Below are 24,478 nucleotides of genomic sequence, written 5' to 3'. Positions count from 1 at the left end.
ATAAGCTTTTAGGGCACAACAAACCACACTGGTTAACTCTTAAGAGTAGTACTTACTCACGATGCGGTTCTTGAATCCCAATTTAAAATTATTTTAATCCATCCTGGCTCCCAACGTAATTATTTTAAAGTATTATAGCATGTAATTTTTGGATATCTGAAAGCAAATTGACTCTGGGGAAAGCTTTGCTTACTGGAAATAAAAACTCTAAAGGAATGCTTCCCTAACATTGTGCTACATTTGTAAAACCACTTCTTAGACACTTTCGAGTGTTTGACCTCAGTCAGTCAGCAATGCTGCACCCTCTATGCCTGAACAATAGCAGCATAGCTGCCAATACTGCAGTAACTAATAGGGAAACTCCCGTGGACAGAAGTGAGAAGCCCAAGGCCGCCCTCCCAGCTGAAGGATGCAGGTATAACTGACACCTATGTCAAGCTGAAGAACACCCTATTTCCGCTATGTCTAAACCCTTTACAAAACCAGCCTCCCCAGATTAACACCCTATTTCCACTATGTCTAAACCCTTTACAAAACCAGCCTCCCCAGATTAACACAGGAATTACTTCAATGACAATAAGACACCCTCCTGAATCACCCAGACCCTGCACGCCTTCACGGAATACAAACCTTTGGGAGGAGTGAGGCTGACTCCATTTTTAAGGCACCATTGTACTGGCAAAATCCCCAAAGAATCTGCATGGCACAGCACTGAAACTTGACTTGGTTCAGGTCTTAGGTCATCAATAGTCACTTGAAAAAAGTGATTGTTAAAAACCTAAAAGAAAAAAAAAAAAGCAGGGGGGAACCAAAAGTTAATTCTTAGGAGTTACATATGCTAGTATAACATACTGGCAGAGCTTCCAAAGGCAATTAACATATTTCATCAAAATGATTTGAATACAAACTGGCATATTCAATGTCTGTTGCTAAATTAATTCGGCTGATAAAAAAGTTAGAATTGACCACTATGGTCCTATTATTGGAAAAATAAATATAGGATATATGGAAGTATGAGAATGAGCAATATCAAAGACTCAGAGAATTAACCAATGGCCATAGCTTGAAGAGAAACGAACGGAGGAAGTCAGAGAGGCAAACCCCAGCTTAGACAACAGCCAAGACAGGAACTGAAAAGTGAAACCGTTTATCACTGTTCATAGCCAGCACCAAACTCTTTATACCTGATCATTCAAGAATCTCCAAGGTCTGGCTTGGAGCTTTCTAGCCTTATCCTACACCATATCCTTCAGAAAACCAGAGAGGAAATCATTCACACTAAGCCTCATGGGCTACAACAACCCCAGTGCCATGCTTAAGCTATCAAAACATAATGCATTTTCAAGGCGTGTCTCATATTTCAACGCTGCTGATCTGGTTGGAATAAACAGCCCTACAACACCCCCAGTGCCATGTTTAAAACACACTGCATTTTGAAGGTGCGTCTCCTATTTCAATGCTGCTGATATGGTTGGAATAAACAGCCCTCACTCTGTGCTCCTAAAATTTCAGACTTCAACTTCTGTATTGAAAACTGTCATTCCTTCCTGGACTGATAACACATAGTCTTCCAATGCAATAGAGATTAAGTTATTAGAGGACAATGATATCTTTTTTATGAACACAGGTATCCCCAAATGCATATAAAATGCTTTGTATGTAGGAACTGGATAAATGATCACTGAGTATAAGAAGAAACATCAATGAAGAAATAAGAGCCAGGTGTGCAGATAAGCAAAGCAGAGGGCAAAACTCAGACGGACCATCACTGAAAAGCGTGATGTATTTAAATAATGTAGTATCCAAAACACGACAGCAAAGAAGATCCCTTTCCCAACTCGACAGACATAACCCAGTTTTCCTTAGGAAACCCTGAGAGTTTTATGAAGCTATGATTCCTGGCTTCTTCAGTTTTTTTTCTGGAAGCAATTTAGTTCAAATTGAAGCAAGAGAGGAAACTCACTTCTGTTCTTCTCTGTGCCAGTTTTGGTAAATAGTGTCCTGAAAGGTTTGCCTGTGAAAGTCAACTTCAAGGAACAAAGGATCAGATGGGGGCCTTCCCAGTGAGGTCATCTCCGAGAACCCTGTTAAGAATCCCATTCTCCCTCCACCTGAAACCCGCAAGATTGTATTAAAGGATTATGAAAATACTTCAACTTTTGTCACTTTCACTCTTCTGGGCACCTGCCGACTGCCACAGGCATCTCTATTGGACAGTCTTGAAAACTGAAGCATGGCGCTTTGGCTCAGGATGCAAAGCCAGTGCGGACCAAGAGCGGAACAAATATCGAAGTCTCCTGGAATCCTCACTGCTACTGGGGGCACAGTCCCAGAACCCCAATATCCCTGCCCTGTGCATTTTTCTCCTTAGCCCATTTAATATGTAACACTCTGTATTTACTTACTTATTAATTCTGTTTATAGTCTGTCTCCCTCCATTAAAATATAAGCTCCACAACAGGATCATTGTCCAGAAGAGAGCCTATGAATGCTCAGTAAATATCTGTTAAATTACCTGTTATTTAGTCTATCTCACATACATACACATACTCACACACATACGTATATAAAGAGCATGTGTTTTGGTGGAGCCACAGTATCTTGTAAAGAAGGGCACTAAGAATTTCCACAACCATTAAGATTCATACTCACGTGGGAACACTTCAAAGGAAAAGTTTAGTAAGTTTCATCAAATCCATCAGGGCTCATGTTCCTAAATGATCGGAAGCACTGTTTTGTGCTCTATCCAGTCCAGAACCCACAGGACTCAGAACTAAAGCCCAGAGTAGTTAACTGACTTGTCCAAGACTGCGCAGCAAAGAGTTGGCAGAAACAGAAACAGAACCCAAGGCTTCTAATTCAGTATCCTTCTAATCAATACAACACACTTCGCTTACTTACACAGATGACATCATCACCATCTGCCAGTATCTCAACACCAAAAACACACCCCCGCTGTATGTCTGGAGGTTCGTCATTTAATACTGGATCCACTATGTGCCTGTCTGAATCCTTGTCTGTTTGTGGAAACATTATTTATATACATCTTCAACAGTTATACCACGAAGTAAAGGCCCATGGTGGAAAAAAATGAAATTATCATTGTGATGAGTAAGGACAGCATAGGAAGTTACATTTTCAAGCGTAATATTCCAACATACTTTCCCGTATTTAGAGAAATACATTTAATTATGAATATCTTCTAAACTAAGAGTATTCTGATACCTCATTACATGAAGATGAGTCTAGAACCTGGGGAGGTGTCTACCTAGGTTCTAAAAGACAGATGCACAGATCCCAGTCCATGCATTATATGATACATGGTCAATAAGAGAAGGAGTGTATACGAAACAGCATGACTCATTTTATATTTGCTACAAAGGGTAAGAAAAAGCAAAATAAAAAGGAAAACACAGTTTAGAAGTCAGTAAAAATACCTTCTCCCTCCCCACAATAAGATTTACTTAGAGAAAATTATTTACTGTGAAAAACCAACTATCACTGGAAGTCTACCCAACTGGATAAAGACATTTGGGTTGAAACTGATTTTGATGAGTAGACACATTCTAACATTACATATTATAGCTATTTAAAGGCATAAGAACATGAGAGAGGCTATGCACATCGACTCTGTTGAGTTTAATTGATAAGTAGCAGGTGAGGTGACCCTGTGGCAGACAGTGGGGCAGCGGGCATGCCTGCAGCACCCACTGCCAGAGCAAAGGGGAATTCTGGCCAGGATTCAACAGGGCACCATGCGTCCATTTTGGAAAAATATCCGACAACTAGCAAGATACACAGTCAAGAACCCCAAAGGTCATTTCAAAAAACAGGTTTTTAATGGATGCTAGATAATCAGGAATACATGACTTTTGACCTCCAGATTATAAAATAAAAGCCAATATATATTCCTTTAAATAAAGTACCTTAAATATTTAAAGTTATCTTCTTTTTTTTTTTTTTTTTTTTTTTTTTTTGAGATGGAGTCTCGCTCTGCTGCCCAGGCTGGAGTGCAGTGGCAAGGTCTCAGCTCACTACAACCTCTGCCTCCCAGGTTAAAGCAATTCTCCTGCCTCAGCCTCTCAGTAGCTGGGATTACAGGCATGTACCACCATGCCTGGCAAATTTTTGTATTTTTAGCAGAGGCAGGTTTTCATCATGTTGGCCAGGCTGGTCTCAAACTCCTGACCTCAAGTGATCCTCCCACCTCAGCCTCCCAAAGTGCCAAGATTACAGGAATGAGCCATCGTGCCTAGCCCTTAAAGTTATCCTTAAAAAAAAAATACTTTAATGGTTATAAAAATAATTTATGTCCACTAAAGAAAAAACATTTAGAAAGCATTTCATTCTTATAACCAATTTCCATATTCTGTTATACACTATCACTACTAAATTTCTCAAGTGTTAGCAAATCGTAAATTTTTAAAAACTCATGACTCAAATAACATTAAAACATTAATCACTGCATGAAAAGTGATTTTCCTTAAAGAAAATCCCATTTCCTTAAGAAAAAGAAATTAAAATAGAATTGACTTTTGAATATTTAATTAAATTATCCTACTGAAGTACACAAAAGACCATTCACAAAAGCACACATTGGTCACAAATGCTGTTTGCCCCACCATTCACAAGAGAATCCTTAAGGTAGAAACAAGCAATTTCGATTTTACCAGAGGTTATGTCATTAAAATTTCTTTAATGGGGAATGGATATTATACTCTTTTTAAAAAAGACTTTATTGTTTTGTAGAGACAGGGTCTTCCCTATGTTACCCAGGCTGGTTTTGAACTCCTGGGCTCAAGTGATCCTTCCACCTTGGTCTCCCAAAGTGCTGGGATTACAGATGTGAGCCACCATGCCACACCAGGATATCACCATCTTCAAAGACTAACAGATCATTATAAAAATGCCTTTACGCTAAAAAGTAACTCAGTTTTGAATCTGGCATGAGTTTTCCTTTAGTCAATGAGGGCAGATGAGAAAAAGAACATAGAAAAGCTGAGACATGGGAGATGAGAATTTGCTTTGCACTATTTTCATGTATTTTCCAAGTATAAACAGCTCATATTTACTCCTACCGCTGCAGGAATAACAAATTACCCTTGTAATGATTACGACATGCAACTTGTCAGTGGACAACTAGCAGAAGACAAGGAAAATTCGCCCTAACTGTGATAAGAGGGGGTATCTGTGCCACCAGTAATAAAAAGGGCTGAAAGCCATGCTGGACCAGAGGGGCGGCAATCTTCCTTAGCTTCACCTGGCCGTGCTGATAGCCTTGCATGAACATATTTCATCTTGTCGTCTTTGAGTGGAAAGACTTAACTTGATCCACTCCAGGGGCTGTGTCGAAGAGTGAGGAAGGAAAACCCACCTTAGTCACTGACGCAGGAGAGATGTAAAAGGGCTCACTCATATTCACTGTCTCAAGCTTCATCCCAACTGTGAAGAAATGGCTTCGCAAATCTGCGTGATCCTGTAGAGAGAAAGATGAAAACACTGAAAGCCACGGTTCTGTAAATGACCTCAGCCGCTGTCTGTAGGCGCTCCAGGAGCATTTTATTGGGCAACTGAAATCTGACGGAAACAATTCACCCTCCCTGTTTCAAACTTCCAATTATTGCAAGAGACCACGGATCTAATTATTTTCCACAGGCTATATTGCTTTTCCAAGGGAGAGGCCACAAGGCTTCGTGGCCATGCTTAAATTTACACTAAGCAAAAATTCACATTACACGGCTTTGATCTTCCTAGGTGCTATCAACTGAAGCACAGCACAGTACGGGCAGCAGTCCGTCATCCTAACATGGCAGGGTGTCTTCAGAAAACTCTTACTGCTGAAGTCACATCACAGGGCTTCAGTCAGTACCCTGTACCCAGGGTCTGCCCTCACCTTCCGTGTGTAAGAGCACACGCTTACCAGTTACTGGGAGTAAGTTCGCACACAGCTCACCAGTGTGAGGATGGGTAGGGGTACTCAAGGATCCATGATCTTAAGAGATGCCTGCAGGTAAGACTCCAAACCTGCGCCACAATCAGAACCTGACTCCCACTCAATAAAGGTGAGCAACACCCCCTTCCTAATAGGGATCTGGCAGTTTTATGACCCACTCACAGCAACCTTATGTGAGAAAGAGGGGGCTTTCCTGCCTTTAAAAAAAAACACATTTCAATGTCTACTTCAGCTACACAGCAATAGAGGAGGTTGGCTGGACTCCGGATACCAACATTCATCTTGCAGAGATGGAAGTCACCTCGTAACTCACAGTCAGGATAAACAGCAGTGGATAAATAAATCTATTTCCAGTCTGTCCCTGAGGAAATAATAGCTGCAAATAAATCCTGTGGTTTCCAAATACATCAGCTGGGTGTGAAGTGCAAAAATATCTGGAGACCTGTTGCCTTCTTTTATCTGTGAATCTGAAGTGGGTTTTTAATTACTTCCACGATGTCTCTCTCTATCCAACTCTGAGGACTGCACAGAGCCCGGTCGGGCAGTGCCTGTTCCCCCACAGCCCCCCAAAGCTGGTCAGTACCATCAGTGTCCACCAGGAGATCAGACTAGAAGAACCACTTATACAGCTCTCCACCAGGACACCGAGCGGCCAAGGTAACAGAATGTACACGCCTATAGAATCGCAGGGACGCTTTCATTTTTCATGTCCCCAGGGCAGTCTGCAAAGGTCTCTGTATGAGGGGATGCATGATGAATGCTGGGTCTGGGTGAAGTAAGCAGTCCCATGTCCAAAGAAGACATTAATCAGAACAAGAAAGGATGGGGTCCAACACGACAAAACCCAATCAAAGAAAATGGCCACTTTAAACACTTAGAAACTTAGAAATTCCTTAAGAACTTACAATCAACACTTTATGAAAGTTATATGCATAAGGAAAAGCACAAGGAAACAGGCACAGGTGATGATCTGCATGGTTTATGTTGCAAGCAAAGCATTTAAGTTATTTATTTTTAGCTTTTATTTATTTTTTATTTTTTTGAGATGGAGTTTCACTCTTGTTACCCAGGCTAGAGTGCAATGGTGCAATCTCAGCTCACTGCAACCCTTGCCTCCCAGGTTCAAGCGATTCTCCTGTCTCAGCCTCCAAAATAGCTGGGCACCTAGGTTGATTCCATGTCTTTGCAACAGTGCTGCAATGAACATGTGAGTGCGTGTGTATTTTTGATAGAATGATTTGTTTTCCTTTGGGGATGCCACCACTGATGAGGCTGTTGGGTCAAATGGTAGCTGCTTAGGTTCTTGGAGAGATCTCAGAACTGCTTTCACAGTGAGTGAACTGATTTACATTCCCTCCAGCGGTGTGTAAGTGTCCCCTGTTCTCCACAGCCTCTTTGGCATCTGTTGTCTTTTTGACTTTTTAATAGCAGCCATCCTTACTGGTGTGAGAGGGCATCTCACTGTGGTTTTGATTTCAAAGCATTTATTTTTAAAGGTGGCTGGGGGAAGGCACATCAGGAAAGAAAAGGAATCGAAGGCTCCTGTACAGAGAGCGAATGCGGATCAACACACACCAGCCGTCATGCCCAGGCAGGGCTAGAAGCCACAGGCGAGGAGACATCACAACCAAACCAACACTGACTCACTGATACTGGAACTAAAAGATTCCAAGTTAATTTGAGTGCTTCTAGCATAAAGAAAAGACAAATATTTTAGGTACTCAGTATCTCAATTACCCTGATTTGATCTTTACAAATTATATGAATGTATTAAACAATCACATGTACCCCAAAGTATGTACATCTATTATGTACCAATAAAAAAATTTAAACATTAAAAAAAAGATGACAAGTGAATGCTCCTGTCAGGCACCCATGTCACCAGTACCCATCAGCAGGAAACTGAGTCCCAGTCATGGCTTCTGCAGGTAAATATCCTTCCCCATTTAAGTACAAACCACTTTCGTCTTTGGAAAAGGGGAATTATTATAAAATTATCAGAGAATAAAACGTGGCCTGAATGTACTCAGCAAGTCTAAGCAGTCACTATCACACTGTTTGACAACTCACAGGTGCCCTCCATCACTCCCAGCACATTCATAACTATAAATAATGGTTAAACATAAACAGTGAATGTCAGTGTTTCTCAGGAGCCTCCCTCTCTGTGCAGGACGCCCTTCCTCCTGCAGCCTGCCCCTCACCAGCCACAGCCACTGTTCATTGCATCCCACATGGTACCCTTTACAATAAACAGGGCAAGGCATTCCTGAAGTCTGGTGTGCGGGGGCAGGCATGGGTCTTCTCCCAGGCTGCCTCTATCACCACGGCCCTCCTCGGAGTCCCTGCTGTAGGGGCATCCTGACAGCCAAGGGGCTCTCTTCATTCCCTCCATTCCAGATTCTGTGCTTCTCTCTGCTCTACAGAACTCTTGCTCCAACCTTTGTTCTCTGAGTAGAGTCAGCTTCCTAAGTAGGGTTTACCCACAACCCTAAGCCCTTTCTACATCCCAGGCTCTCAGTCTGACCTTGACCACTGACTTGGAGTCTTTAGCCAAATCCACACCCATCCTTTATCCCATACTCCAAGCCCTCTGGGAGGGTCTGTCAATCATAGCTCCGGGTGCTATGTGGAAACTCTGTGGCCCCAGGAGGCTTGCCCTCTCTGCCGACTTCCTGTGTTCACAGTCATCTAGCAGAAAGCAGTCAGTGGTTGCTTCTCCTTGGAAACACAGCAGACAGCAATGGGTCCCTGAGATAACCCTGTCCAATCAGAGGTGCAGACTGTATTGCAAATGCTTATGGGTAATGACTTCAGCGTCCTCTGCATCTAATTACATCTCTAGGTTAAGAGAGGATCACTTCTGCTTCCTGCACACAACACACAATCTCTTCCTTTGCTCCTGAGTGTCCTGTGCTCCAATGTCCATCATTAAACTCTGCATCTTTGCTCACCTATAACAATGAATATAAACATCAAAACCACAAATGGTCAGATTGAGGATAAAAATAAAAATAACATGACATGAAAATGTTCTTGGCTTAAGAATAATGCTCAGTGAGCATTATTCCAGAAATTTTAGAACTAGTTTCCCCTCTGCCAGTCTTGGCTCAGATGTCCTACAACTTAAATTATTTCTCCTAGGTTTCAGCTATGTGGTAAATGTATATGGGTCTTTGTCCCTGGTACAGGACTCCTAAATCCTATGGGATTTCCCAGGTGATAGGAGCTCTTTTGTTCTAATGGGTCCTTTCTTGGTGGGTCCCTAAACAGCTTCAGGGTGGGGTCTCATGTCTGGAAAGCCCAAGGCATGATTAGGGAGGGCTGTAAGTTCATTTCCACCCCGGCAAACACTGGGGAGGGGAGAAGAGCTGGATATGGAGCTTATCACCAATGGCCAAAGATTTAATCAATCGTGCCTACATAATGAAACTTCCATGAACACAGTAAATGACAGAGTTGGGGGTTTTCCAGTTGAATACTTTCACATGCCAGCAGGTGGGGGCACCCCAACTCCAGAGGGCAGGAAGCTCCTGTGCCTGGGGCCCCCTTCCACCCCTCTCCCTGGGCACCTCTTCCATCTGGCTGTTCATTTGCATCCTGTATGTTACCCTTTACAATAAACAGGTAATAGGAAACTGCTCTGTGAGCCATTCTGGACAACTACCAAATCCAAAGACGAGGTGTGAGGAACCCTAATTTATAGCCATCAAATACAGGAAGCCCAGGACTTGTGATGGCATCAATGTGGAGGTATCTGGTGGTACTGAATCCTTCACTTGTGGGGTCTGCGCTGCTTTCAGACAGCGTCAGAAATGAATTAAACTGCAGGATATTCACCTGCTGTCCAGAGAGCTGAAGAACTGGCTGATGTGGAAAAACCCACACACATGATGTCAGAAGTGTTGTGGGTAAAAAACAGTTCATAAGTTACAGTCAACACACTTCTTACTCACGGAAATGCATCTATTTTTCTTTTCAAACTATATAAAGCCCCCTAAACTCTCTTGTTTCATATACTTGAAAAAAGGAAGTCAGATATTCTGAGAAGTCGCAGCATCCAAACACAAGTATTTATAGTCTGGCCTCAAATATCCACATATCTTATCCTATTAAACTTCAACCCTGTATTTCAGAAATAAATTTGGATCCTGTATCTTTCAGCCCTCACTTTCACTTTCTGAAAATCACTTTCTAATCAACACTCCCCGCCCCCCCAAAAAAACCCTCTATGACCATGTAGAAATCCCAGCAGTTTCAAAGCTAAGTCAACGTAATGGGAATGGAGAAGACTCTAGAATAAAGACATAAGAATTAAAGTTTGACTAAACCTGCTACTCTAATGTTCATATTATTCATGAATGACGATGTCAGAAACATTTTACTGCAAGAGCAGGACAATATTTTCTAAAGGGGTTTGCCATTGAAACTTCTGGGCATTGGAGGACTTTTTAAAAACATGAAAGATAGCCATGTTGTATGTGCAGAACTTTCCAGTAAATGCCAAATTCTCTCACTTATACTACATGGCTCATCCAAGAAAGGCTTCAATAAACATTTATTGAATTAAACTGAAGGGATGACAAAAACTTGATGATTTCTTGACATCCATTCCAATCCTATATTCTATCACTTATCCGATAAGCAATGATCAGAAACTACTGAGGCACCGCACAGGAGACTAACAGATATTGCATGGAATACACACAACACCCTCCATGTGTCAAAGGGAGAAGGAAGAAACAGGCAAGAACAGCTATGGAAGATCCAGACTGAGAAGAAACTTCAGAACAAATTCTTTTACTTCTACATGTAAAAACAAAGTATCATTATGATCATGGTAGTCAAAGGATTTATAGGGGTAAAGCTTAATTTGGAAGATGAAAATCATGTGACTCAGAATGACAAAAGATTCTGGGAAGGTGGCACAGTGACTTTATACAGAGGGACTGGGCTCTGGATATGAGATGGAAGCATTTAAACATGATCTAAAAGGCAAAATAAGTTATTTGACACTCCTAAGAAATAACAAGTTTTTATGATAACTGAAGAATTCAACACCAGTGAATTTCCAAATAAGCCAACAGACAGTACTGCTAAGTTCTGTGGTGTAAGTGTCCACCCATATTAGTATATGAGAAAAGATGCAGCTATCCTCATTGAAAAACAAATCTAGTCACCATAGACCACTTACTTTGGCCTGTTAATGCAGTCAGAGGGCAGGCATTCATTTACACAAACACCTAACTAATCATTCTCAATGTTAAGGGCGGACAGAGTTCCTGGTTCCTGAACACGATTCGCCAAACGGATTAGGTACTGAGAGATAATGGAAAATTCACTGTCATTTGAAAGAGACATTCTGGCCTTTGCAAAGCTCTAGAGAATCATTCATGCTTCACAATTATTGGATTAAGAATGATGTTATTCCTGTTATCAGGATATATTACGAAGTCCTTAGTGGATTTACAAATATGCCTGTCACATTCAAGAAATACTGTTTATTTAAGAGTACTGGAGTCTGGTCAAATTGCCTACAGAAAAACTACTCTCCTTTAATAAATGCCAGCAATGTCATTCCCATCTACATTCATCACTACCCATTTTTATTTTTGCCCTAAAGTAGTTTTATATTGATCAAAAGTAAAATGCCATTCGTTTTATTGGAGGACTGTCTTAACAGGCAGCTGCGGCAATCTCTCTTCAGGGAACCTTATTTTCAGCAAAATGACATCGTAAAAGAGATTCTGTCTACATCGACTTCCTGTCTCCACCCGGGTTTCATCAGCTTTATTCCCTCCAGAGCCGGAGCAGTTCTCACTCCTACTAAGATGCAGTCACTCTGTGCTGAGACTCACTAGGCTCTGTATATACAAACTGGACATCCCAACTCCGAAAATCCCAAGCCCAAAACCCGAAACTTTTTGAGGGCCAGTAAGACGTTCACAGGAAATGCTCATTGGAACCTTTTGGGTTTTGGGGTTTTCAGATGCTCAACAGGCAACTGTCCTGCAAATATTCCAAAATATGAAGCCAGAGACATGTCTGGTCCCAGGCATTTTGGATAAGAGATGCTCAGTCTGTAATATCAAGTGGACAGAAACTGCCAACACGTTGTAAAGGCAGGCAGGCTCCCTGCATTGCCATCTTCCACTTACACAGACTATGAGATAGAATCCATCCTGCAGAGAGGAAATTAAGACACAGAGAGGTGAAGTTACCTAAGCAAGGACACAGAGCTACCAAGAGAAGCCAGGCTTCAAGCCCGAGCAGCCTGACTCAGTCTGAGCCCCCCGTCCGGGCACCACGTTACATTACAACCTGGAAACAAAGACCCAAAGGAATTTTTAAAAAATCAGTAATTAGAACAAGCAGATAATACCACTACAACTACCTGTAGCCCCCTAAAATCTTATTTCAAAGAAAAGTATAATCAAGTTAAAAAGTGATAGCTACTAACACTGATCTTTTACTTAAATCCTCCAAGTCGGCTGGGCATGATGGCTCATGCCTGTAATCCCAACAGGCATGAGGAGGCTGAGGTGGGCAAATCACAAGGTCAGAAGATCGAGACCATCCTGGCTAACACAGTGAAACCCCATCTCTACTAAAAACACAAAAAATTAGCTGGGTACAGTGGCACACTCCCGCTACTCAGGAGGCTGAGGCAGGAGAATTGCTTGAATCCAGGAGGTGGAGGTTGCAGTGAGCCGAGATCACACCACTGCACTCCAGCCTGAGCGACAGAGTGAGACTCCGTCTCAAAAACAAACAAAAACCTCCAAGTCTTGCTGGTAATTCCTTGAATTTTTAAATGACTTAAGAAAAAAGTATGTGAGTGTATTCCTACCCTAAAAATTATTTCCAAAATGTTTATCTACAGCCAGTCAGAGCTTTCATTAACAATGCACAAATATCATGACTACTTTTGTGTGTGTGTACATTAAGCAACGAAGAGTTAGGAAATATGTGCAGCAAAATGTCCACGGTGCTTCATAAATTATCCTTTATCGATACCTACTTCCACGTGATGTTATCAGTGTTAACCAAGACAGGTTGCTCTGAACAATGTGGTTAATCTAGTCCACGTGGCTGGCTGCAAAGCCCACACCAACCCCAGCCTGTGACTGGTATGTTAAATACCATGTGATAAGCACCATTCTATAATGAACGGACAGGAGAGTAGTTGATGTGATCCCTGACCCTGAGAAGCTGGAAATTTACTTAGAAAATAACTGAAGTCAGGAGTTCCAGACCAGCCTGGCTAATATGATAAAACCCCATCTCTATTAAAAATATAAAAATTTGGGAGGCCGAGGTATGGATCACCTGAGGTCAGGAGTTCAAGACCAGCCTGGCCAACACAGTGAAACTCTGTCTCTACTAAAAATATATAAATTAGCCAGGCATGATGGTGGGTGCCTGTAATCCCACCTACTTGGGAGGCTGAGGTGGGAGAATCACTTGAACCCAGGAAGGGGAGGTTGCAGTGAGCCAAAACCATGCCATTGCACTCTGGTCTGAGCAGTAAGAGTGAAACTCCATCTCAAAATGTAAATAATAAATAAAAATTAGCCGGGCATGGTGGCGGGTTCCTGTAATCCCAGCTACTGGGGACGCTGAGGTGGGGGAATCACTTGAACCCAGGAGAGGGAAGTTACAATGAGCCAAGATCACACCACTTCACCACTCTAGCCTGGTGACAAGAGTGAAACTCCTTTTAAAAAAAAAAAAAAAGGAAAAGAAAAGAACTGAGCAGTGAGACAGGAAGTAGAGTATTATGCTGGAAAAAGGAGTATGGACAAACTGCAATATCTTGGTGTCCTGACTTTATAGTTTTGGCTTATGTCTCACTTTTTTTCACTTAAAACAGAGGTCAGGAAGATCTGACAACCTCAGAGCCTGCCCTGGGTGCACTCACTACTCACGGTCACCCACTGCCTTCAACATCTGCCTCTGATGAAGTCCTTGCCTGGGCAGTGGTTGCCGACCTGGCAAAGGCCAGCACCTGATTCAGGAGGCATGAACCGTCGCTGCGGGAGAAACACACTTGCCCCGATATAGTCATCATGAGTCAGCAGCAACTCACATCTCTGGCAGGTGCCAAAGCTTCAGGGTGAATAGTAAAATTCTTTATAAAACACAGTATACACATGGCTGTGAGTATTAATCTACAGACAGTAATGAAGAGCATTACTAATGGAGAGACAGGAGAAAGAGAAGACAGAAAAGAAAGAACAGGCCAGGTGCCACGGCTCATACCTGTAATCCCAACACTTTGAGAGGCCAAAGTAGGCAGATTACAGACCATCCTGGGTAACATGGTGAAACACTGTCTCCATTAAAAACACAAAAAAATTAGCCGGGAGCAGTGGTGCGTGCCTGCAGTCCTAGCTACTCAGGAGGCTGAGGCAGGAGAATTGCTTGAACCTGGGAGGTGGAGGTTGCAGTGAGCCAAGATCACACCACTGCACTCCAGTCTGGGAGACAGAGCAAGACTCCGTCTCAAAAAAAAAAAAAAAAAAAAAAAAAAAAAGAATTGAAAAGAAAAGAAAAGAACATTCATGTCCGCCTGGCCTGCCTGAACGTGACTCATCTCCACATTTACTCAAGATGCTTGAAGAACCGAAGCTTATGCTCTTAAAATGTCATTTTGTGGCTATCACAGACTCCAAAAATAGCTAATGCCGTTTCCCATCCCCACTTCATTAGATAAATACATCTCACATGATATAAAATTAGGATGATGTGGCACAGGGGAGAACAAGTTCTTATTAATTAACACAACAAAATTAAAATGTACTTGATGAGGGTTTTCATGTAAAAAAAAAAAAAAAGGCAGTAAAATCATCCTCATGCAGAAACCAAATTCTGTTTTTATTGAGATAGGGTCTCTGCCACCCAGGCTGAAGTGCAATGATGCGATCAGCACTTGCTACAACCTCCACATCCCAGGCTCAAGCAATACTTCCACCTCAGCCTCCTGGCTACCTGGGACTACAGGTGTGCACCACCACACCTGGCTAATTTTTTGTATTTTTTGTTGAGATGGGGTTTTGCCATATTGCTCAGGCTGGTCTCAAACTCCTGAGTTCAAGCAATCTATCCACCTCAACCTCTCAAAGTGCTGGGATTACAGGCATGAGCCACTGTACCTGGCTCCAGGAACCAAATTCTTAACCTGAGTTCAACAATCAAAGGCCACAGAAATTCTCTTTCTGCGCATCAATCTCAGCATCAACTTTCAATTCGTTGGTTCTTCCTTTTGGCTCATGTAGATATAAAATAAAATAGACAAAAAACAGACGATTCACCCTGCCCGATTTTTTTAAGCACCAAAATCTTTTAGTGTATTGTACTTACACAAAAATGCTGCACAGTATAATTCTTTTCAGTTCCAACCTGCCAGGTTTTTGGTCCACAGGGAACTCAAAAATTGCATGTGCTTCTTTTCAAGGCCTCCATTAATTTGCTTAATATCTAAGACTAGGCTTCAGTGAAGTCAATGGAAGGTTTTAGTTAGTACTACATTCAAATTAATATATAACGAGCTACGCTTTAATTACTCTGTTCGTACCGGTATGCTACGTCCTGCTGGAAAACCATCTAGAGCCGTTTATGATATCATTCCTCTTTTGTTTCACCAATGACCTAGTGTGCAGATGTTCATTAGAATATTACTCCCATAATATTAGTTTCATTGAAAATCAGATATTAGCAGGCCAGCATTTATTAAATCAATAGTATGCCACATTTCAATTTGATCACATTGATTTCAATTTAGCCAGTGAAGTATATGTAACAAAAATGTAATTTTGAAATCTATTGCTGAACACTAATAAGCATTTCTATTTGTTACTTACAGGTGTAAAGGGTGATCTTATCCAGTAGCTATGCATTCAATCATGTTAAAAAATAGTAATGAGAAATGTAGAACTGTGGTATCATACATTACAACATGAACCACACGATTTCTAACAGGCAGGATGTGGTGGGTGCTGAGGGGGCCCCTAAATGCATTAACTCAACCGTTGTCATGGAAACACGACGCCAGCACGCTTCAGAGAAAGAAGCACGAGCTGCTAAGGTGCAGAACTTCTCTACCCAGCAGTCTGAGCTTCTGTTCTGCCCTTTCCAGACACCGATGTGGCAACCACTAAATACAGAGAGCTTGCAAACCCCTCTACATGCTCTGCCACAGGTGGGAAGCTTCCCTGGAAAGTGCTCACCGCCAGGCAGCCTGGACTGGATCTAATAACAGCTTCCGTCTCCAGAGTCTCCTTGACACCTCAGCTGCCCTCGGCTTCTCTCCACCAAGCATTTCCAGGTGAGAAACAGGGATGATGAACCTCAGCGCCATTAACCTTTTTGGGGCCAGGTTCTTTGTTGGGGGGCTGTCCTGCCACTGTAGCATGTTGCAGCTGCATCTCTGGTGTCTACCCACTAGATGCTGACTGAATCCCCCACCTGGGACAAGTGAAATGTCTCTGGGCTTTGCCACATGTCCACTGAAGGGCACATCCCCCTGGCCTGTGGGTTGAGGACCATTGATTCAGATTCAGTGAAGAGAGAAGTCAGGTATCATTGATGAGACACCTGACCTTGTGGTCTCCTCCCCCTACACTTCTGATGAGCTTCCTGAACATCAGTGGATTATCTCTGCCTCTGTTTCCAGCATGAACTCACCCTGGTACCCTTCAGCCCCTTGGTGTGATCGGTGCCAACCATCCCTGTTAATTTTGACTCACCCTGAGGCTGTCTCAGCAAGACCTGGAAATCCTAACTTGCATTTATGCAATCTACACTGTAGATTTGGTGCTGCTGTTACTCTCCCACTGCCTCTACTTTGAATGTCTGGTGTATAAAATTCAAAGATGCTATTATGAATGATGGGAATAACCCCTAACAGTGGTGACCACAACATGGCGTTACAAAGGTTGCTTTGCATGCATAGGACAATGACAATAACTCAGTTACCTCTTCACACACCAGCCTACTACCACTATGGCAGCAATCATTTCCAACCTGCAAATAAGCAAACTAGTCACCTAAAATGGTACTGGTCCCCAAGGAAGCCTTTATATATTAAGGTGACTTCTTATGCAAAGACCAGACAGAAAACCCTGCTCAACCTGGCATAAACCATAAGGAAATCCATCATCTCACATGGCAAAGGATTCCAGAGAAAAGGCAGCTCAAGATTGGTGAACACAGCCATCAGCAATGTCAGAAATGGCCCAGTTCCTTTTATCGTTCTTCTTCCACACCCTAACAGTGACAGCTTCCCCCTCGTGGGCTCAAGACAGCTGCAGAATCTCCAGGCCTCTCAGGCAGATCAAGGGACCCCTTCCCTATGCTGCTTCTTCAAAGCAAGGAAACCTTCCAGAAATCACCAGCAGACGTCCTCATGTATTATTGACCCAAATTGGTCACGAGACTCTTCCCAAGGCAATCACTGACAAGAAAACGGGGCCACTCTTTGGGCTTACACCGCTGGTTCTAATTCTACACAGGGGGCATGACCACCCTCCTGGGTACAGGTATTTATTTGGCAAGGAACAGGGGCAGTTGTTACTTAGTACAGTAAAAAATCATCCTGGCCAAAACCGCAGGAGAGCCCTTGTCAAAAGCAACCGAGTAATAAGGAGTTGACTAACATATTCTAGTTTAAATACCATATGGAACAGGCAACACTTAATATACATCCAGCATTCATTTTCTGGTTATTTGTTATAATCATACTGAGTTTACTCAGCCTTTAAATATCCAAGCTTGCTTCTAAAACCTCGACAAAAGAAACAGTTAAAAAAAAAAAAAAGTGTGGCCTTGGGTTTGAGGTACATCTGTGCCTCCTGGCTCTTCCATCGTCTCTCTGTATGAGGTATGAGTAGAAATTAACTTCTCTGCGCCTGGCAATTCCTGAACTTAACCAGTAAGACCCTAATGCCTCCTGAGTCAAGTTACTGTGAGGATGTGAGACAGTATGTGCCCTGTACCCAGCATTAGGTCTGCGGCCAGTGAGCGCAAATCACTAGAAATGTTCATCAGTTCACTGCAACACTTTAAAGAACGGTGTTAGAGTTCACGTGGATCATCTATGGCTTCAAGTCCATTTTTCCTTCCGTACCTTTTTATGCTATCCCAAAGGGTCTGAAAAGTAATACATTTTCCAAAGACGTCCTCCTCAATGTGAGTGGTGAATCACACAGAAAGCCAGGGTTTGTAGCACTCCGGCCAAGCCTTGCTCCCTGTCCTGCCGTTCACAGACCTGCCATCTCTCAGTCATCAGACACAATGACAGAGGCTCAGGGAGTGCACGCCTCAGCACAGACTCACAAGCGAAATGAACAAATGTTTTGATCCCTTTGCCGGGTGGGGTTAAGTGTGCAGGCATGTCTGGATGGATTTGCTTGCAGGAGAGTCGAGATGCCAGGAGGGAAAAGAATGAATTCTGTTGTGATCTAGAGACGTTGCAGGTCGTGACAAATGCATGGTCTTGTTAAATATTAAGGTGCTTTCAGGCCGGTTTCCACTCTCCTAAACTTAGCCATTCCTTTTTCCGAGTTGTTAAATGCAGGGCATTATGTATTCATGTAAAGGTTTATCTGACGTGTTTGTGCTGGCCTTTCTGGTTATAAATGGCACTGGCAACAAAACTGGAGGCAGATTTGATCTTATCCTTGACTTTATGTCATTGAGACAGGCAGATTCAAAGTAGAGTGGCTTGCGGAGGGATGGAAGAGAGGAAGCTCAGGACTGAATAGTCTCCGGGCCTTTTATTTACGCCCTGCAAAGCACGCCAACCTCCTCAGGGTGCCCTGCCTGGGGTAGGAGGGAGGGAACTGAAGGGCAAAACCCAGTGGCATGGCCATGTGCTGGGCTCCCCTTATGACATGGGGCCCTCATTTTCCATGAGCTCTCAAACCTCTGAAGTCCTAAAGTTAAAATGAGAAGCTCAAACTTCCCTTTACATCAGGTTCCTCACTGGAGACACGGCTATTTGCAAAGGTCTATTCAGAAAAGGAACCATGGGGCTTAAGTGGACAGCCTAACCTGCACAAAAGCTGGTGGGTATTTTTTGGGGGAAATTGTCTCCAAACAGTTTTACTATGGCTTAAATCCAGAATAACATCATCTATGGATGAAAGAATTACACTCTTTTCTTATTTTTGTTAATGGAGGGTGGAACAGAAAGCCCGAAAAAATAAAATAAAAATCTGGCACAATGATCACTTTGAAATGTGTCTTTTTGTTTTATAAACAAGAGATCTATCCCCTTCGCACACCTCCAAATCCCTATGCCAATTACACGAAGTTCATCCTAATGTTACCCCACTCTCTCTGCAATCCCAGGGAGTGGCAAGAGCCGGAATTATCTGCGGTGAGCAGAAGCCCTTTCAGAGTGAGAACTCCCAGAGTAGATAACTGAAAGTTGACTAAACTCTTAAATTCTTAGCGTTGAGAATTAAAAGCAAGTTGCCATCTAGCACACTGCAGGCAGCAGAGCTCAGGCCCCTGGGATCAAGCAACTGTGGCCGCAAACTATAGATCTGGATTTGGCGATTTTTACAGTTACATTTATTGTTTGGCCAATGTTACCCTCTTTAGTGCGTCTCTTATAAGATTTTCTCCAATAGTCATAAAAACTAGATGGCCCCGCTGGTCCTTTTTTGCCATGGAATACACGTGCTTTAGTTTGAGAACCCAGAACATGCAAAGGATTCTGCAGATGAACCCTACCTCGCAGTTCTATATGTTGCCAGGGACGAGTGTTCAACAAACTGGGCTTCTCTGGGGTTTTCCACCCCAAAGAGATTCTGTTTAACAACACTCTTCAAGTCTGTAAAGAAACGGGAATGGCAAGAGGAGGTGGAGTCGTAGGTGAGCTCTGCAGAATCTGTGCTTTCAGGCCCAAACACCAGGGATGCCTGGGAGAACAGACCTGGCTCCAGCCATGGGGTAGAAACCTCCAAGTTCAATCAGTGACCCCAAGATCACACAGGGACATGCACCAGTCTGCTAACAAAATCACCTACCATCAAAACTGCCACTATTTCTTTCTTTCTTTCTTTTTTTTTTTTTTTGAGACGGAGTTTCTCTCTTGTCGCCCAGGCTGGAGTGCAATGGCGCAATCTCGGCCCACTGCAACCTCCACCTCCCAGGTTAAAGCTATTCTCCTGCCTCAACCTTCTGAGTAGCGGGGATTACAGGCACGTGCCACCATGCCCAGCAAATTTTTGTATTTTTAGTAGAGACAGGGTTTCGCCATGTTGGCCAGGCTAGTCTCAAATTCTGGATCTCAGGTGATCCACCTGCCTCTGGATCTCAGGTTTCCCCAAGTGCTGGGATTAGAGGCGTGAGCCCAGCCAGCAGCCTCTATTTCAACGCCATTTGGAGAGAACGTGATGAGGAGATATCCACCATGTGACCTGCAAACATTAATTGCTAAATGACTTGGCCAAAAAATTAAGCTCTGTCTCTATGTAGGGTCTTAAGGCAAATGCCGGGAGAATCTAGGTGTCCCATCTGAAGGCCAGACTCAGCTACAAGTGTTTGAATGCTGCTGCATTTAGCTGCTGAATAAGGGGGAAAGAAACCAGTCACCATAGAAACTGCAGCCTCACAATCCATGGTGAGAGAAGCTCGCATCTTCCTCTCCCCTTCAGCTGTACCAGACGGAATGAGAAAGAAAAGCTTCTCTCGGCCACATTTAATCTTCTCTCCCCAGCCTTTAATCTAGGTCTCCAATGCTAAAATATAGGAGAGATTCCCTCCTAAGGGTTAAATCTATAGTCACACTGACAGGCACATCATTCAAAGCTAAGAAAACACTGAAAAAAAAAATCACTGGATGCAGAATCTTTGGTGTTACGAGCAGTGTGAACACTGAGTAGAGAGGGCATCCGGCAAAGAAGGCCTTTCTTTCTGTCTTTGTTTGTGTGAGGGAAAAATGACCTCGCACGGCATTCCTCCCATCAATTAGCCTTCTTTCCATGTCCACGTCCCTTCATTTATCAGACACTGAGAAATGGAGAAAGCAAGATACTAAAAGAAAGCACTCCAGGTGCAGCTTCAGACCTGACAAACCTGACTCAGCCCAGCGAACTGCCACGACTGCCAGCCCTTGACCTTGACTTACGGATTTCCGGGGTGCCTGTTATCCCCTATCAGTGATGTGTCTACAATCTTGATACTTATGTCAAAGACGACAGAGACTGAGTTACAGAAGGACCCCCAGATACTGAGTATTTTATGGAAGTACTTAGCCCAGGCACGTGTTTGCTCTGTTCTGAGTCCAGATGAAGTACAAGCCTCAGTTATCATGAGCTTGGATCCCTGGAACCTCCATTAGGTGCAGATTCTGACGAGAAACTGGTCAGGGACATAAGACAATCGACTGGAATTAGTGTCCTAGGCATACGAGTCGCATCAAAAACAAACTTCTCCTTGGTTTCAAATAAAACAGAAATAAGCGGGAAGCACTGGGGAGTCACTGCCCAGCCACACCTCACCTGTCAGTGACATACACTCCTGAGAACCATGATAGGAAAGAGCCATCAATTCAGCAGAAAAGAATTAGCTGCCTACAAAAAAGCAGAAACGCTGGATGCCAACCATATCCCCAGACCAGAGTGCTCTCCTGGGCTTATTCCTCAAGCAATTTGTATCTTTATTCTCTATTTGTTTAGTTAGAAAACAGTACATAGTATCAGGTTAGTGCCCGATCAAACAATCCAAAAGACGACACTTTAAAAAAGAGAGAGAGAGGAAAACTAATCTCACATACAACGTGTGTGGACAATATTAAGTTAGTCTGCGATCCCTTTCAGTAGGAGCAAACCTTGACATTTCAGGTTTGTGAGCAACAGGGTTTCATGGAAAATGGTTTTTCTTTTTCTTTCTTTTTTTTTAATGCTGAGATTTTAATGTTTTTTAATGTTTTGTTTTTTTATTACTAATTTCCTTTCTTTCCTAACTTCCTTCCTTCTTTCCTTCCCTCTCCCTTCCCCCCCTTCTTTCACCTCCTTCCTCCCTCTCTCTCTCCCCCACTTCTTTTCCCTTCCTTTCCCTTCTTCTCCCTTCTCCTCCCCTCCCTCCCTCTTTCTCCCCTCCTTTCCTTCCTTCCTTCCTTTCCTCTTTCTCTCTCTCTTTCTTTCTTTTTTCTGTGATGGAATCTGGCTCTATCACCCAGACTGGAGTGCACTGGGTTCAAGTGATTCTCTGGCCTCAGCCTCCCAAATAGCTGGGATTACATGTGCACACCACCATGCCCAGCTAATTTTTGTCCACTGTGTAGAGACAAGGTTTCGTCATGTTGACCAAGCTGGTCTAGAAATCCTGAGCTCCAGCAATCCTCCCGCCTGGCCTCCCAAAGTGCTGAGATTACAGGTGTGAGCTACCGTGCCTGGCTCCTGAGAGGTTTACTTAATTTCAATTCCTCCCAACTATTCTTCTCGGTGCTCTCAACTCTTTCCTCTTCTTAGCAAAGTACTGAGCTGGGGTATTTTTAGTTGATCACAAACTGCCATCCTTAGCTGTAAACTCAGCATCCCATAAATGGAGCCATTCCCCTCTTAGGTTAGTCAGCTCTATGATTCAAAACCACTCACAGGAGGCTTGCTTCATTTAAGTTACAGTGATGACCTCTCCTACGCTTTGATTCTTCTAAGTTAACTTTTGGACTTATTTCTTCATGAATCCATTCAAGAATATTTACTGAGAACTGATGATGTCCTGGGTACTGCTGAAGGCACTGGGGAAAAGCAGTCATGAAAATAAAAACTCGGCTCTCATGGACCCTGCGCTCCAGCTAGGGGAGGCAGGCCGTATGCCAAACCATTTAAATTAAATTAAAAAAATAAAAAGCAAAGCACTATATGATAGTTGGGGGAGGAGTGCTGAACCAGGGTAGCAGGGAGAGTGTGCGGAGGGGGAGATGGTGGCACAGAGCGGGGTTTTCTAATTTTAAGCAAAGACCAGTAGTGAGTGAGGGAAGGGGCCATGCAGGAATCTGGGGTGACCTTCCAGGCAGACCAGGCATTCTACGAAGGCCTGAGGCAGCAGTGAGTGGGCGTCAGTGGGACAGTGGGGAGCTGGAAGGGCCACAGCAGGCACGTGACGCCTCTGGGAACAGGCGCTCAGACACGGGCGTCCCGCCCTGATGAGATTTAAGAGCAAAACCTGGGCTCCACCTGAGTGCAGTTTCAAGAGAAACCCTCAGGCTACAACCTCGGGGTACAATGACCAGAAACCAGGAAACAAGCTCTGAAATGGATGGGACAGTCCACGGGACAGAGATGGTGGTCTGGACTTGGGCCGTGGCAAAGGCCACAGAGAAAGAGAGAGTTGGGGACAGAGTTTGAAGGGAGAGCAGACAGGATTTGCTGACGGGTGGAATGGAAGTGTGCAGAGAAGGGGTCACCTGGGATGCCTGAGGCTGTGGTCCTCACAGAGGGGACCCGCCTGCAAGGGAAACTGTGGCTGGAAATGTAGCTGATAAAAAATAGCTTACACCAATCTAAAACTTCCCTTAAACATAAGAGCAGTTCACTGTGTCTAAACTGTGTGTACAATCTGGTTTATAACCAGTTTATTACCTTCTAAGAGTTGAGAATTTTGGTATGTGCCAGGCAGAGAGTGTCTATGTGAACAGCCCCCAATAAAAACCCTAAGCACTGAGTCTCCAAGGACCTGCCCTGGTAGAAGAGTATCTGGCACCTGTTGTCACAGCTGGGTGCTGTACGACACCTCCTGGAGGGCGCTCTGGAAGCTTCTGTCAGGCTTTCTGGACTTCACCCCATTGCTGATTCTGCTTTCTGTCCTTTCACTGTAATAAACTATTTCCATGAGTGTAACAACTTCTGAATCCTGTGAGTCCTGTCAGTAAATTACCAAACCTGGGCAGACGTGGTGATCTCCCACACAGAGGTGTGAGGCAGAGAGAGGATACAAGGAGGATGCCAAGGGTTTAGCCTCAAATGCAACTGCCTTTTTTTTTTTGAGATGGATTCTCACTCTGTTGTCTGGGCTGGAGTGCAGTGGCTCGATCTTGGCTCACTACAAACTCTGCTTCCTGGGTTCAAGTGATTCCCGGCTAATTTTTGCATTTTCAGTAGTGACATGGTTTCACCATGTTGGCCAGGCCGGTCTCGAACTCCTGACCTCAAGTGATCCGCCAGCCTCTGCCTCCCAAAGAAGTGCAGTTGCCTTTATCGATAATTCCCTGCACTCTAAGGCAAACCTCTGAATAGCTCATGTAGAATTTCAAACACACTGAGATTTTCAATATTGTTTTAAAGAACACAAAAGGGTTCCAACAATATCCCTTCTTTAAAGGATAAAAAAAGGATTACAGATTTTAGTGGCATTTCAAATATGTCCCTTCCTTGCTATGACAAGCTGTGGTCATGAAGGAAGTGAGCTGGAGAGCTTTTGTTTTCCCTGGGCTGTATCTATGTGTTCCTCTAAGAAAATAATACCTTATATCTATTAACTAGCAAATTGGGAATTGCTGTTTCTTATTTGTAG

At 43.4% G+C, this 24,478-nt stretch overlaps 1 protein-coding gene across 4 annotated transcripts in view; it reads right to left on the bottom strand.

Moving 5' to 3' along the window:
* The window catches only part of SFMBT2 (Scm like with four mbt domains 2), a 241,820-nt gene that overhangs the window by 82,680 nt on the left and 134,662 nt on the right, over positions 1-24,478 (bottom strand). For all 4 annotated transcript variants that reach the window (XM_032258157.1, XM_032258158.1, XM_032258156.1 and 1 more), the window contains 2 exons: positions 5,375-5,476; positions 631-778 (listed from right to left, as the gene is read on the bottom strand). In XM_032258157.1, the coding sequence (XP_032114048.1) occupies positions 631-778; positions 5,375-5,476 (250 nt within the window). The remainder of the gene's footprint in view (positions 1-630; positions 779-5,374; positions 5,477-24,478) is intronic.

This window comes from Sapajus apella, unplaced genomic scaffold, assembly GCF_009761245.1.
Source record: "Sapajus apella isolate SASKATOON/1434 unplaced genomic scaffold, GSC_monkey_1.0 scaffold100, whole genome shotgun sequence".
Classification (NCBI taxonomy): domain Eukaryota; kingdom Metazoa; phylum Chordata; class Mammalia; order Primates; family Cebidae; genus Sapajus; species Sapajus apella.
Note: the sequence above shows the minus strand (reverse complement) of the source record. Positions and strands in the feature narration are given on the sequence as shown.